The 16182-nt window shown below is 40.8% G+C and overlaps 2 protein-coding genes across 2 annotated transcripts in view; both read left to right on the plus strand.

Annotated features, from left to right (window-relative positions):
• The first annotated feature begins 538 nt into the window (after positions 1-538).
• On the plus strand, positions 539-3561 carry LOC127160768 (uncharacterized). The gene is given in 2 exon segments (XM_051103420.1): positions 539-1559; positions 1562-3561. Coding segments are annotated over 2 exon segments (2982 nt in total). The 5' UTR covers positions 539-577.
• A 19-nt stretch (positions 3562-3580) lies between these two features.
• Positions 3581-16182, plus strand: part of LOC127160769 (protein NYNRIN-like) — a 19186-nt gene continuing 6584 nt past the window's right edge. Inside the window, exon 1 of the mRNA XM_051103421.1 lies at positions 3581-4331. Within this exon, the coding sequence (XP_050959378.1) occupies positions 3596-4331 (736 nt within the window). The 5' untranslated portion in view covers positions 3581-3595. The remainder of the gene's footprint in view (positions 4332-16182) is intronic.

A 16182-nucleotide genomic window follows, 5' to 3' on the forward strand; every position in this document is an offset into this window, starting at 1 on the left:
TTTCTGATGTCCAAATGACTGTAATGCCTTCTGTAAATGCTTCTCATCCAGCTAATCTCAGCCAACTCTGCCTGCAGCAACTCCTCCAAATGCAAACCAGGCAAATGACCCTTCCCCCATTGTCAACTCTGCCTGCAGCAACTTCCAAATGCAGGCCCCTTCCCCCATTGTCATGCAGCAGGGGCCCCGAGTGGAGAAGGAAACCACAGCCACGGGGACAGAGAGGAGGAGGCAGAATGATTAATTTCCCCCAGGAGTCTGCTGTGGATGCGGGCAGCCAGGCCACTATCGGAGAAATTGTCCAACTAATCCATGGCCACAAGCACCTGGAGCTGGAAGGGGGGCGGGTTGGCAGGCATCTTTCCATAGCCCTGTGAACCACTGGGGAAGCCAAAATCAAGAATGTTAGGGATGCCCAGAGAATCCTAAGGGGGAGAGGCAGCTTCCAATTTTAACAACCAATGCAACCCAAGAACCTGTATTAGATATTGAAATAGAAGGGAAAACAATACCAGTTATGCTTGTTACGGGAGCTATGTATAGTTGTTTAAAATCAAATTATGCCTCACACCTCCCCATGTCTGGGAAATTTGTAAAAACAGTAGGATTCTCGGGACAAACACAGTTAATTCCCATGTCAGCTCCAATCTGCCTAAAAACAAAAACCAAAAGTGTGACCATGCCTATCCTGGTATCAAATCAGACTCCTATTAATTTGCTAGGAAGAGATGCATTATGCAAATTGGGGTTAAAAATTTGGTGTTCTACAGATGGGGTGTATGTAGACATGATAGGAACTCAACTGATGATCTCTGAGCCAAAAGCAAATGTGTACTGGATAGGGCAGATAGAGGATGATGTGAGGAAGACAATTGATAAGTGGGGTAGATTCATTGAAGCACAAATTCCTGAATCACAGATGCCCAAGTCAGAATTTCACTGTACAATGAAATATGACCCCATGAGAAATGCAGACGTAGAAAAGGACTGGCTAGAAGGGACTAAAGAACAGAAAATTGAAATGATCTCTCAATACATCATAATAGGTAAGCAAGGAGCAGCCTTGAAAATTGCTGAAAATGAGTTCATAAACAAATGGTTTGATGTAGATGATTCTGTGCCACATATATCTTTATATGTAGGGAAAAATTGGGAAGCAAAGGATCTAGGACCAATGATGAAAAAAGCTGCACAATGTGAATGGGAGACTACAATAAATCCATTGATTTTCCATTCTGCTGATAAAAATTACATAAAAATCTTGTGTGGTACATCCTTGCTAGGTACGCCTCAGGAGATAGTCATTAATCAGAAACAGCAAGTACAAATGATGTCAGCACCAGAGTTAGAAAGTACCACTGCTAAACTTTTACAGGAAGTTGAACATCAAGTACCAGCTGAACTATGGTCGCAGCATGAGACAGATGTAGGGTTAGTGAAGTCAGCCTGCCCAATACAAGTACAACTTAAGCCAAATGCACGCCTTCCTAGGAAAGGACAATATCCCTTGAGCCAAGAAGCCGAATTAGGTATAAAGGATACAATTGAAGGACTTGTTAAGCCGGAGTGTTAATAGAAACCAACAGTTATTGCAACACTCCTATCTATCCTATACTTAAAGCAAACAAAACTAAATGGCGTCTTGTACATGATTTAAGAGCAATCAATGACATAGTAGAAGATTGGCCAGCTGATGTTCCTAACCCACACACGCTGCTAACAAATGTTCCTCCTGATGCCAAATACTTTACGGTAATTGATCTTTGTTCTGCATTTTTCAGCATTCCAGTGGCAGAAGAAAGTAGATACCTGTTTGCATTTACATATGCAGGTAAACAATATTCATATGCCCGCCTGCCCCAAGGGTTCAAGCACTCGCCCCATATATTTAATCAAGTTCTCAAAGCTGATTTAGAAGACCTATTGCTAGATAGCACATTGTTACAATATATGGACGACCTTATTTTGTGTTCAACATCACGAGAACAATGTCATAGGGACTCCATTAAAGTGCTTACAAGATTAGCACAAGGGGGTCATAAAGTATCTAAAACCAAACTGCAATATTGTCTGCCACAGGTTGAATACTTAGGACGATTAATTTCCTATGGCACCAAGGCCATAGCCCCAGCTCATCTAGAAGGCGTAAGTAAAGCACCATTGCCACAGACAGTAGGCCAGATGATGACCTTTTTAGGGATGACAGGCTTCAGTAGTGATTGGATAGAGGACTATGCTATAAAAACAGCTCCATTGAGAGACATCATGAAGCAAGCAGGGCTGCAAAACACGAAAGCCCCATTAGCATGGCATGCAGATGCCTTAATGGCATTTGAGTCAATTAAGAAAGAGTTACAAAAGGCACCTGCATTAAGTACACCTGACTATACCAAGCCCTTCCACCTGTACGTGGCTAATAGGGCTGACGGGTATGCATCAGCTGTATTAATGCAGGAAACCTGTAGTGGTAGGAAAAAACAGCCAATAGCCTACTATAGCACTAAACTAGACAATGTAGCGCAAGGATACCCACCCTGTTATCAACAAGGTCTTGCAGCTGTACATCAGGTATATGAAAAAGCAGCAAGAATAACTATGGGATACCCAGTTATCATTTACACGCATCATAAAACGGCAGAGTTAATTGAGCAAGGAAAATTTGTTTTGACTCCAGCCCGTATTTTAGCGTATAATTTGCTACTTACATATCCTGATATTACAATTAAGAGATGTAATACTGTTAATCCAGCCGAATTAATTCCATTGGAGCATGAAGGTAAACCACATGATTGTGTAGCCAATTCCTTAGCGTTCACCAGGTTACGTCCTGACCTTGAGTCTGTCCCAATTCCTGAAGCAGAAATTTCTTACTTTGTAGATGGATCCAGTTTTAGAGATCATTTGGGAATTCATACGGGATATGCAATAGTAAGAAAAGATGGAGATAATTTTGTGCCTGTAATATCTCAACACTGCACACAGCCATGCTCTGCTCAGTTAGCAGAATTAAAAGCCCTTACAACTGCATGTCAATTAGCAGAAGGACAGACAGCGAACATCTTTACAGATTCTGCATATGCTCATGGCGTGTGTCATCTTTTTGGAGCAGTATGGAAACAGAGAGGTTTTAAAAAGAGTGATGGAACCCCCATACAGCATGCTGAGCAGATAAGTCAACTAATTTCTGCTATGATGTTACCAAAACGAATAGCAATCATCAAATGTCAAGCACACAAAAAAGGAAATGACTTTGTCATTAAAGGTAACAACATAGCAGACTCTGAAGCCAAAAAGGCCTCTGGGTGTCAGATAGCTATAATAGCTCCAGAAGTAATTATAGAACCACACCCAAGCTTAGATGACATTATACGAATTCAACAGCAAGCAGGCCCATACGAGCAATCTATGTGGCATCAAAGAGGAGCAACAAAAGATTCTCAAAACATTTGGCGTTCACATGAAGGCCATATTGTGGCACCCACCTCACTTTTGAACATCCTTATCCTAGATGCTCATGGGTTTGACCATTGTGCAAGGGGGGGAGGTAGTAAGGAAAATTAAACAACAAGGTTATTGGTCACCATACTTGTATGCAATGGTATCAGAATTTTTGTCTTCCTGTGAAATTTGTGCCAAGTATAATGTCCGAAAAGGGATAACAACGCCAATAGGGCATATACCCGTGCCAGAAGGACCTTTCAAACACTTGGTGATGGATTATGTGGATATGATAAAACGAGTACAAGGCAAAAGATACATGCTTGTTGTTGTTGACAGATTTAGCCGTTGGGTAGAAGCAGTACCATCAGCAGATGAAGGGGCAGGAACGGTAATAAAATTTTTGACAAGAGAAGTGTTTCCCAGATTTGGGATCCCATCAGAAATAAGTTCAGACAATGGATCATCGTTTATCCAAAAGACTTTGAAACAAGTGTTACAACACTTAAGAATAAAACAAAGACTAGGATGTGTCTACAGACCCCAGGCTCAAGGCACGGCGGAGAAAGCCAATGGGATTCTCAAGTCCAAAATCAACAAAATATGTGCCAGTACTAAACTTAATTGGGTCGATGCTTTGCCTCTCGCACTAATGAGCTACCGCATGCAAACTAACAGAATTACACATCTAACACCGCATGAAATGCTTACTGGTCGACCAATGCCTGTACCATACAGCAGAGGCCCTTACAAAGGACCCCCATTAGAACAATTACAAATGGAGTTAAGATTGTACATGAAAAAACTAACTGCTATCCATAAAGCTATTTGTGTGCAGGAAAAGAAAAGAGAGCCGTGTGAGGAGACAGAGACGACACGTCCAGTCGTTCCAGGTGACCAAGTCTATCTAAGGGTATTCCGAAGAAAATGGAATCAACCAAGAAGGGAAGGACCCTATAAAGTGACAGCCGCAACTCCAACAGCAGTCCAGGTAGAAGGAAGCAACACCTGGTACCATCTGAACCACTGCACAAGAGTTCCTAAACCTAAGGTCAGAGAAAGCAGACACGAAACAACTGAGCAAGAGAATCCGCCGGTGAAGGACAAAGAAGGGCAAAATGGGGCAAAGGAAATTGAACAAACTAATGAGAATAATGACTCTGACAACATGTCTGATCATCCTATGCTCGTCACAACTTCAAACCACAATCAACACCACTACTCCAAACCCCACAACTCAGACTCTCAACCACACTTCCCTTCCATCAACTTTACAACCCTCCACAAGACCCAGTAACAACTCAATTTCGAATACAGGTGAACCAGGATCGTATGGAAAACAACGTAGAAACAGTGAAGAAACTTACAGTATGTATGAAAGTGATGATAAACTGGATGTCTTATGGGAAACTGCACAAAGCAATCAGTGGTACGAGTGGGCAACTTTTACAACAATGGAACTAAAGAAAAAAAGATTGCCTATTCTGTTCTAAATCACCAATGAGTCAAGTGATAGTAGTCCCTAATCCATTCACTTATGAACATTGTGCTGTATTCAACAGAAACTTTTGTCATTTAGGAAGAGACTTCAGACCTCATTGTCCAGCTGAGTGTCTAGGCTCCCTAAGCAATGCTAAACAAAAACCATTCTACAAGCATATACCTCGATTGAGAGCTAAATGTAGAAGCTTAGATATAACTGAAGATTTGAAAATACAAGTTGATCAAGTAGAGATTCCACTATGGTACACCATAGACTACAGCAAAGAATATGGGTGCTTTGTTAAACCCACAGGGGTTGTAAATGTGGGACAATTCAAAGGGAAATGCAGTGTCGTTTGGAATTTAGATACAACAATATTTCGAAATGTTGATGATTCTAAAGATTTTCCACCCCTTCGGGCATCAGGAATGAGGAAAGGAGAACAAATATGGCCAGCTAAAACCTGTAAAAATCAAACTATATCATTACCTAATACAGACATATATAAGGACCAAACTATAGCATTAGCCGATTTCTTTTGGATGTGTGGAAAAAGAAAACTTTTATCTGCCTTGCCTCTAGGTTGGAGAGGAAAATGCACTAGGGTACGATTAATGCAAGAACTCCATATAATGGAATGGGATTCGAAATCCTCATTAGGGAGAAATGAAACAATTAATTACAGAGTTAAGAGAAATTATATACCTGTCACGGTACGTGCTGGATAGATGAGTCGAGAGACGAGATACGATACAAATAACAATTTAATATAACTCTTAGTAGGAACAGGCAGGAACAGAACGATAATCCACACACATCCAAATAACGTCAAGGACCAACAGCAAACTCAAATCACAAGCAGACTTATAAAGGGTGGTGATTAAGACACAGACAGGTGTAGTAAATAAACTAATCAGGACAAAATGAGGACAGGAAGAACCAAATATGGGCACAATGGGAAAAACAACCATAAACAGTCCAAATGGCACACAGAACTCTGACATTACTCCCCCCCTCCCGGAAGGCGCGACCTCGCGGCGTGGAAAGGGAGTGAAAATAATAAAGTCATTGTGGGAGGAGGCTCTGGTGGCGGACGGTCTTCCGGGAGGAGGACAATAAACAAAGTCCAGGGTGGTGACGACGGAGGGAGGAGCCAGGGAGAACTCAGGAGGGACCCGGAGCAGGAGGAGCCATGCGAGACCCAGACCACAGCCATCATGACGACCCACGGTGGAGCCGACGGAGGGAGGAGCCATGGTGGAGAAAAGGCTGACGACTCCAGGGGGGCGACCGACGGAGGCGGAGCCGCTGGCGGAGGAGCTGGCGGAGGAGCCCGAGGCGGAGACGGAGAGCCGAAGATCCAGGGCGACACCGAGGATCCGGAGGGCCAAGGCGGAGCCCTAGGCTCTGGCGACCGAGGCGTAGGCGGAGATCCGAAGGTCCGCGGCGGAGCCGGAGCGACAGAGGATGGAGGCTGTGCCAGAGGGAGGAAGGAGGTCCACAGAGCCGGTGGGACGGAGTGACGAGGCGCAGCCGTAGGAACAGAGTCCTGAGGTGATGAAGGGCCGACGACCGACCAGGGCGGAGCCGGAAAGACGAGGGAGCCCGGTGGAGCTGGTGGACCGATGGGCGACGATGGAGACGAGGGCGCTGAGAGCCGTGGTGAAGCCGCAGGGTCGGAGGGCTGAGGCGGAGTTCTGGACTCTGAGGCTGGAGGCGGAGATGAGGGATCCTCCAGCCCTGACGCCGATGGAAGCTGGCAGACCTGCGGCGCACCCACTGCACAGGTGGTGGGCTGAGGGTGAGCAGAGGGGCTGTCAGGGGACAGCGGTGAGCAGACAGATGTTGACATAGGCAGAAGAGGGAGGGTGGGTGGGGATTCCATACAGGCAGGCATAACGAGACAGGTAGATACTTCTGTAAAGAAGTCTATTAAATCCCCAGAGTTATTCTCTAGATCTTCCGTAGAAAAGTCAATCAAGTCCCCAGAGTTATCCTCTAGATCTTCCGTAGAAAAGTCAATCAAGTCCCCAGAGTTATCATCCAGCTCACCCCCAGCAGTGGTGCAGTGGGCAGGGCTCTCCATAGCCCTCACTTGCTCCATCTTGCACTCCCCGTCATGGTAGATGTAGCCGGCTCTCGCACCTGATCGGATGTGTAGGGCTCTGGCTCTGTGGCGATCTTTAGCTCTGTCGCTCGTGGCTCTGGCTCGTCATCCGCGGTGGGCTCGGGCTCAAACTCCGCGTGTCGGGGTGCTGGTTGGCTGGGCTCTGGGTCTTGAGTGGGGCTGGTGTCATCCTCCGCGGTCAACGAAGATCTACAGGACACCAGCACCCACTCCATGTAGTCGGCGAAGCTCTCTCGTGGACCCTCCCGGACAGCTGCGCTTTCGTGGCGATGTTCAGTCCTGCACGGTAAAATGTGCAAAGGCTGCTGTCCGGGAAGTGTGTGAGTGGTACGAGGTGGACAAAGTCTCTAGTGTGGTCCACGAGAGAGCGATTCCCCTGCTCCAGGAGAAGGAGGAGGACAGCAGGGTTATCCATAACGAAAAACAAAAAAAAAACAAACACTGAGAAAAAAAAAAAAAACGGAAAAAATAAAGCAGGGAAACGCCGGGGATAAACTGTAGGGTCGGTCCTTCTGTCACGGTACGTGCTGGATAGATGAGTCGAGAGACGAGATACGATACAAATAACAATTTAATATAACTCTTAGTAGGAACAGGCAGGAACAGAACGATAATCCACACACATCCAAATAACGTCAAGGACCAACAGCAAACTCAAATCACAAGCAGACTTATAAAGGGTGGTGATTAAGACACAGACAGGTGTAGTAAATAAACTAATCAGGACAAAATGAGGACAGGAAGAACCAAATATGGGCACAATGGGAAAAACAACCATAAACAGTCCAAATGGCACACAGAACTCTGACAATACCAGATCCTAAAGTATATATAGATTCAATAGATCAACCCAGAGGTATACCGAATCAATTCAAGGCACGAGATGAAGTCAAATCAGGTCTTGAATCAATATTCATTTGGATTTCACAAAATAAAAATACAGAATGGATAAATTACATATACTACAATCAACAAAGGTTCATTAATTATACCAACGAAGCATTAATTTCTTTAGGAGAACAATTAGATGCAACCAGTAAAATGACATGGCTAAATAGATTAGCCCTTAATTGGATGCTAGCGGACAAGGGAGGGGTATGTGTCTTATTCGGAGACCAATGTTGTACCTATATCCCCAATAATACAGCACCAGAAGGAACATTTACAAAAGCCATGGCTAAGCTTAAAGAATTACAAGTAGAAATGGCAACTAACGCTGGAAAAGACGAAAAAACATGGGATTGGTTTAATTTAAAATTAGGATCATGGGGAGCATGGCTAGCAAAATTAGGAATACACTTAGGAGTGACAATCGGCATAGGAGGATTACTATTTTGCTGTATACTACCATTATTAAAATCCCTAGTTATCAAAGCCACAGTTAAACAAATGGACATGTCAAGGTATCAAGATGATGAAAAAAAGAATCTGACTCAACATGAATGTTATCAGGACTTGCTTTACAAAACTGCATTGCAATTACATCTGGCAGATGAGATTTCAACTTCCTCTGACGATGAATAAGACAAATCTATCTGTAATCTACATTTTATTATATGTGTTTTATTTCTATATCAGATGATATGTATTTTATTTTGATTTCTTTTTGATTAAGTATTATTCCTATGTACTCTTATTTTCGTCATTCTATATGCATTCTACATAACTGTGATAACCACAGGCAAAGCCGAACCAACTGCACGCACATGCTTCAACAATCTATGTTAAATGGAAAGATATGTTAAGGTGTCAGGGTCTTTTACTCCCTTCTAGCCAAAAGATAAGAGGGGAGATGTTTGGCCCTTACATCTTCCGGAATGCCGTGGCATGATGTAGTTAATTGATAATGAAACATAGTGACTTTATTTTTGTCACTGAGTAGTAATTACTGAGAGGCTGGATCTTGACACAGCACTCTGGAGAAGGTGAGAGGTATACGTCTCAAAGGGGGAATATGAGGAAGATTTTATTAATTAAAATGTAAAGGAATTGTGTCCAAATTAATTTACTATTAGAAGTAATGCAGGCCTACCTATATTTTGCTGGGCCAGCACATCCTGTGTTATTATAGAAACCAGAAGTATGGAAAAGGGCCCCACTAGCAGAGTTGTACCTCATGTTATTGTAGAGGCCCTCTAAGAGGTCGTTAAGGAAAACCATCTGTTTCCCATGGTAGTGTTTACCTTAGAGGACACCCCCCCCCATGATTTAGGTTGACATGCTTACGTGCGGAGACCACTATATAACGCTGTCTTGAACCAAGTAAAGATCAGTTCTCTATAGACAACTCGGCTTGATTGTTTCGGCAATAAAGACTATCTTTTGGCATCAAAACCCAAGACTCAAGAGTAATTCTTTGACGGGGAAAAGGGGAAACCACAACAAAATCCTTCCGCTCCAGACCTGAATGTTCAGTGTGCGCACCCATTAAAGCAAGTAGATGTCATGCAGAATGTATAAATGTCATCATAAAGTAATATTATCTTATAAAATACATAATGTAAATGAAGTAAAACACTTACTTAAGTACATATTTTAAATGAGATAAAACACTTAATTCTAGTGTTGCCCTGTTAAAAGCGACCTCCACCTCAGCACTGGATAGCAATTCAGATCTATGAGAAATGTTTAGGTGCACACAGCATATTAATATCATCATAAAGTAATATTACACATAATGTAAACGAAGTAAAACACTTACTTTTGGCATTTTCCTTGATAAAACTAACTTTTCCGTCTGCTCCGCGTTGTGATTGAAAGAAAATATCTCTCTGAGTAAAAGTTTAGGAGAGAACAGCACATAAACATCACTATAAATCAATATGACGTTATAAACTACATATTTTAAATGACATAAAACACTTACTTTAGTGTTTCCCTGTTAAAAGCGACCTCCACCTCAGCACTGCATAGCAATTCAGATCTATGAGAAATGTTTTGGTGCACACAGCATATTAATATCATCAAACAGTAATATTACACACAATGTAAATGAAGTAAAACACTTTTCCTTAATAAAACCAACTTTCCTATCCGCTCCGCATCGTGATTGAAAGAAAATATCTCTCTGAGAAAAAGTTCAGGAGAGCACAACACAGAAATACGGTGGTCATAATTATTATACATAATATAAATGAGGTAAAACACTTACTTTCTGTGTTTTCCTTGATAAAAAACTGTCCTGTTTTTGAAACCTTGAAAAACTGTCCTGTCTGCCCCCGCATCGCGGGTGAAAGGAAATACCGTTATCTCTCAAAGAAAAAGTTTAGTGGTAACATTAATTGCACAGCGCTCTCGTCTGTTCCGCATGGCGAGTGGAAAAAAATGTCTTTGAGAAAAGTTCAGCGGCACACAGCACATTAATATCGTTATAAAACGATATGATATTACAAAACACATTTTGTGCGTAAGATTAAACACTTTATTTAGTTGTTTCCCGTCCTCATATGCTCCGCATCGCGAGGAAAGAAAATGCGTCTGTAAAAAAATATTTCAAATGGGTGAGGCGGGCACAGGAGGAAATATCCCGGATTTGAATTACTACTGAATCTGACGGACCAATCAACGACCAATTTTCAACGTCGATTTTGGGGCAAATTTGGACCAAAATTAGACGGACCAAACAAAGACCAATTTTCAACGTCGATTTTTGGGCTAAAATAAGTCCATGACGGGCCGACTTGATTTAGCCCAAAAAACGACGTCCAAATGACGTCTGGTGCTGGGTGGGTAGGCAGGCCCGTCGCGACAAGGCAGGCAAACCAAGCAATTGCTTGGGGCCCCGAGCTGGCCTGGGGCCCCAAGACAACGACTGGTTAAGAATAAAATGCAGCGACAAACTGTTTGAGCGCCCCATTGATAGTGAATGCAGTAAAGTGCAATGACACTGTTATCGGGATCCCCCTCAAGGGGGCCCCCCCTCGCTGACAGCAGCCAGCCAACCACGCGATCTCTGCTGCCGGCAAAATACAAAACTTCCTCGGCAGTCATGAAGCGGAATTATGCTTCAGGAAGCCAAAAAAGAAATAAGAGAAAGGAAGAGGAGGATAAGAAAAAACAAGACAGTGGTAAGTGATAAATTACACACATAAAATAGCTCTACTTGTCTTGTACAAATGGTGCAATTTTGCAGCAGGTAGGCTAGCAGAAATATGTTTATGTATGTTAGCTAAGCTACCTGCCTGACAGCAAATGCTGCTTGTAACGAACAGTTAGAGCAACTTTTTTTTTGAACGGACGGAATATGGTTACATACTGTAATATGTTTTTTAACGGGATAAGGAAGACGCAGATCTGTTCCAGAATCGCTGTTTATCATATTTAATCACATGACATTGCTATAGCTTTGTAATAGGTTTTGATGAAAGTGGCATAGCATGCTATACTAACTATTCCACTGTGATAATCTATTTAGGAAAACCACACAATAAATTCTGTGCATCAAACATTAGCTTGGGATGTTTTTAAGCATGGTAGTCGACTCACAGCACTACTAATAATTAGTAAACATTTAATTATAATTTCATTGTTTGTTAACAGTAAAAAGTGTATTTATATAGCACATTTCATACACAATGGCAATTCAAAGTGCTTTACATAGAAGAAATTAAAATAATAAAAAGAAATAAGAATAATTAAAACAGTTTAGAAAAATAAAATAAAATACAGTACTGTACTGTACTGTATACTGTCAGTACAGTCGGACGAACAGCTGCACAGTGCTCATTCAGTAAATGCATAGCTAAAGACTAAAGATTAATTAACTGCCAATTTACCTTCTATTAATGATTGTTATTTATAGTGAATTTCTCTCACTGACCTGAGCTTAGATAATTTGCACATGTTTGAGAGAACTGAAAAATGTTAATGTGAGTATGTATGTGTGTGTGTTTTTAAGTATGTTGGATTTAGTTATTGTGCACTTTTTTAATGTATATTTGATTTTATGGTACAGTGGTGTTTTTTGCAAATGTTCAATTGTTGAAAATGTTCAAATTTTATGCACTTTATATGCAACAGCAGTATTTGCACTCTAAACATTTTTTTTATTTATGCACAGTATATGCAACAGCAGTATTTGCACTGTAAACCTTTTTTATTTATATAAAGTGTGAGTGAATTTAAACTGTATGGCTATGCTGTGGTTCCTTTGCGTGCGTGCGTGCGGGGGGGCCTCCATGTCCATTTTGCTTGGGGCCCCCAAATTCCTTCAAACGGCCCTGTGGGTAGGATTAGGGTGAATTTAGGTAAAGTGGAAATTTACATACCCAGATGCTTTTTGTTTGTTTCTTTTCTTTACTACTTTTGTTAACTTTAAGGTCCAGCTATAATATTTCAATCTGAGTATAGTTCATATAAAGTGTTATTTTCAAGGTATATAAGTCAAGTCAAGTCAAGTCACCTTTATTTATATACCGCCTTTAACAATACAGAATTGTGGCAAGGCGGCTGTACAGTATTAAATAGGAAACAGTACATCGACAATGCCAAAGGCAACAGTAAACACTCACATTTTAGGTAAAGGTAGTTAATCAAAAACAATAAAATAAAATACAATATTGTGTTTAAAGAAAGTGTCCCCAACTAAGCAAGCCAGAGGCGACAGCGGCAAGGAACCAAAACTCCATCGGTGACAAATGGAGAAAAAAAACCTTGGGAGAAACCAGGCTCAGTCGGGGGGGCCAGTTCTCCTCTGGCCAAAAGTTCCCGTGGTCTTGTGCCGACAGCCGTCTAGGTGATGTGGTCTTCACTGTGGATCCGTCTCTGGGGCTCATCTAGTTGATGTGGACTCCGCTGACATTCAGGGCGGTAGAGGTCGTCTCTAGGTGCCGATCCACCATGTGGGCTGGGTTCGGACTGGATCCGGGGGACTGCAGTGACCATCTGATCTGGATACGGACTGGATCTGGTGGTTGATGTGACCTCAGAATAAGAGAGAAACAGACTAATATTAGCGTAGATGCCATTCTTCTGACGATGCACTGAGTACATCAGGTGTTATGGGAAGTGTTCCCGGTTCCGGTAGACCTAATTAGTGCAGCCTAACAATCCTTTAACGGATTTGAATTATAAGAATATGTTAATTAGTTATTAGTGTAAGCAAGGTTAAAGAGATGTGTCTTTAATCTCGATTTAAACTGACAGAGTGTGTCTGCGTCCCGAACATTGTAGGGTAGATTGTTCCAGAGTTTGGGTGCTAGATAAGAAAATGATCTGCCACCCGCAGTTGATTTTGATATTCTCGGTATTATCAAATTACCAGAGTCTTGAGAACGCAGCGGACGTGAGGGACTATAATGCGATAAGAGCTCGCTCAGGTACTGAGGAGCTAAACCATTCAGGGCTTTGTAAGTAATTAGCAAGATTTTAAAATCTATACGATGTTTAATAGGGAGCCAGTGCAGTGTAGACAGAACCGGGCTAATATGATCATACTTTTTGGTTCTAGTAAGAACTCTAGCTGCTGCATTTTGCGAGCAGAACAACCACCCAATAAAGCATTACAATAATCTAACCGTGAGGTCATAAATGCATGGATTAATGTTTCAGCATTTGACATTGATAGCATAGGGCGTAGTTTAGATATATTTTTGAGATGGAAAAATGCAGTTTTGCAAATACTAGAGATGTGGTTTTCAAATGAAAGATTACCATCAAATAGCACACCTAGGTTCCTAACTGATGACGAAGAATTAACAGAACAGCCATCAAGTATTAGACAGTATTGTAGGTTATTACATGCTGAGGTTTTAGGCCCAATAATTAACACCTCTGTTTTTTCAGAATTTAGCAGTAAGAAATTACTTGTCATCCAATTTTTTAACTCAACTACACAATCCATTAGTTTTTCAAATTGGTACGTTTCACCGGGCCGCAAAGAAATATAGAGCTGGGTATCATCAGCGTAGCAGTGAAAGCTAACACCATATTTCCTGATGATATCACCCAAGGGTAACATGTAAAGCGTAAAGAGTAATGGCCCTAGTACTGAGCCTTGCGGTACTCCATACTGCACTTGTGAACGATATGATACCTCTTCATTTACTGCCACGAATTGATGGCGGTCAGATAAATACGATTTGAACCATGCCAATGCACTACCACTAATGCCAACATAATTCTCAAGTCTATTCAAGAGAATGTTGTGGTCAACAGTATCAAACGCAGCACTAAGATCCAGTAGCACTAACAGAGAAATACAACCACGATCGGATGACAAGAGTAGATCATTTGTAACTCTAATAAGAGCAGTCTCAGTACTATGGTACGGTCTAAAACCTGACTGAAAATCCTCACAGATATCATATTTCTGTAGGAAGGAGGATAGTTGTGAGGATACAACCTTTTCTAATATCTTTGATAGAAATGGGAGATTCGAGATAGGTCTGTAATTAGTTAATTCGTTAGGGTCAAGTTGTGGTTTTTTAATTAGATGGCTTAATAGCAGCCAGTTTGAAGGTTTTGGGGACATATCCTAATGACAGTGATGAATTAATAATATTTAGCAGAGGATCTATGAGATCTGGAAGCAAGTCTTTTAGTAGCCTAGATGGAATAGGGTCTAGCATACAAGTTGTTGGTTTAGATGCTTTAACAAGTCTATACAATTCATCCTGACCTATAGTAGAGAATGAGTTGAATTTTTCCCCAGGAGATCTATAGCGCACTATCTGATGCAACACTGTAATTGACGGCTGCATAGTGACAATTTTGTCTCTAATTGTATCGATCTTAGAAGTAAAGTAGTTCAATAAACTACATTTTATTATATAACAATAAACATTTTGAGATCATGCACTTCAGAAAAAAAATTTTCAGATAAAGTGGGCCATCCCATTATTAAAAATGATTCTGCATCCTAATTCAAAACACATGATTTATTAACACATATTATCAGACAAATATATTTAACAAATTAACATATTTAAAAATATATCCTGTAGGTTATGAGTAACATAAATCATCTGTAAATTATCATCTCAATTCATGAGTGAAATTCCAGACATCTAAAAGAACATGTTGTGTTGACATTAATACGATCAAATATCAGGATATTCAGAAGTCAGGATATTGTTAAAATGATCTCTACAAAACTTTTAAATTGTGACTATGGCTTTATAAAAACACATAAAAAAACATTAAATATGAGAACATATGATAAATAAAACTGTATTTAACAAATATGTTATTTCCTCATTTTCACAACTGTGAGTGCAACTTTACAAATTTTATGTTTTTGCTTTTCCATCTCTAATCAGGCTTATTTTTTTTGCATTTTAGGCTCATTTGACTATTTGACCAAAAAGTATGTGCTTTCTGCAAATGTAATTGTGCAAGTGTAACTGATTAGTTTAATTTTTTATTATTATTCATATTGTTGTAACAGCAGAAGTTTCAGGAATGTTTAATATTGTGTGCAAAACAAATCACGCAACCTTATCATGCCTTGTTCTACAGTGCACACAAACAATATTACTTTGCTTTAACATGCATATTAGTGTGGCATCTGGACCAATCAGACATACAGTTGTAGCATCTGGACCAATCAGACATACAGTTATTTGTTACATTTAACAAATAATCTTTAAAACCAACAACCCAGCTATATGCTGGAGTTTGAAGACAACCCCCCAAAGCAAATAACACCCCAAAAGGGCTTAGTTGCCACGGTGACTATCTGATAAGAGGTTTTATTGCTTCAAGGAATGCACATCTGCCCATGCTACATTTGCCATAGGAAAGACACAATGCCTATAGACATAGACTCTTTCCTATTCATTCCCAGACAAACCTTTCTTTGACCTTCCTATCACACATAGCCCCAGGTCATTGTGTACAGTATTACTGCATTGTATTTTAATTTTGTCTGTTGTATTTTTATTTGTCTTTCTACTGTTTTATGCATGCGTTATGATAGATGACTAGTTGTATAAAGCACCTATGTCATGTTTGGTCTCTTTTAATTCGTATGTTGATGATCTAAAAGATGGTGTAAATTAGATGTTGATACCTATGCAACATATTAGTGTTTTAAGAAACCTAGTAGTTTTTGCATCAACACCCAGTCGAATTACATATGCAAAATACCATGCTCACGGACAAAGAGTCATAAACTTTCTCTCCAAAGGTGAAA

The sequence above is a fragment of the Labeo rohita genome, unplaced genomic scaffold (assembly GCF_022985175.1).
Source record: "Labeo rohita strain BAU-BD-2019 unplaced genomic scaffold, IGBB_LRoh.1.0 scaffold_451, whole genome shotgun sequence".
Lineage (NCBI taxonomy): Eukaryota > Metazoa > Chordata > Actinopteri > Cypriniformes > Cyprinidae > Labeo > Labeo rohita.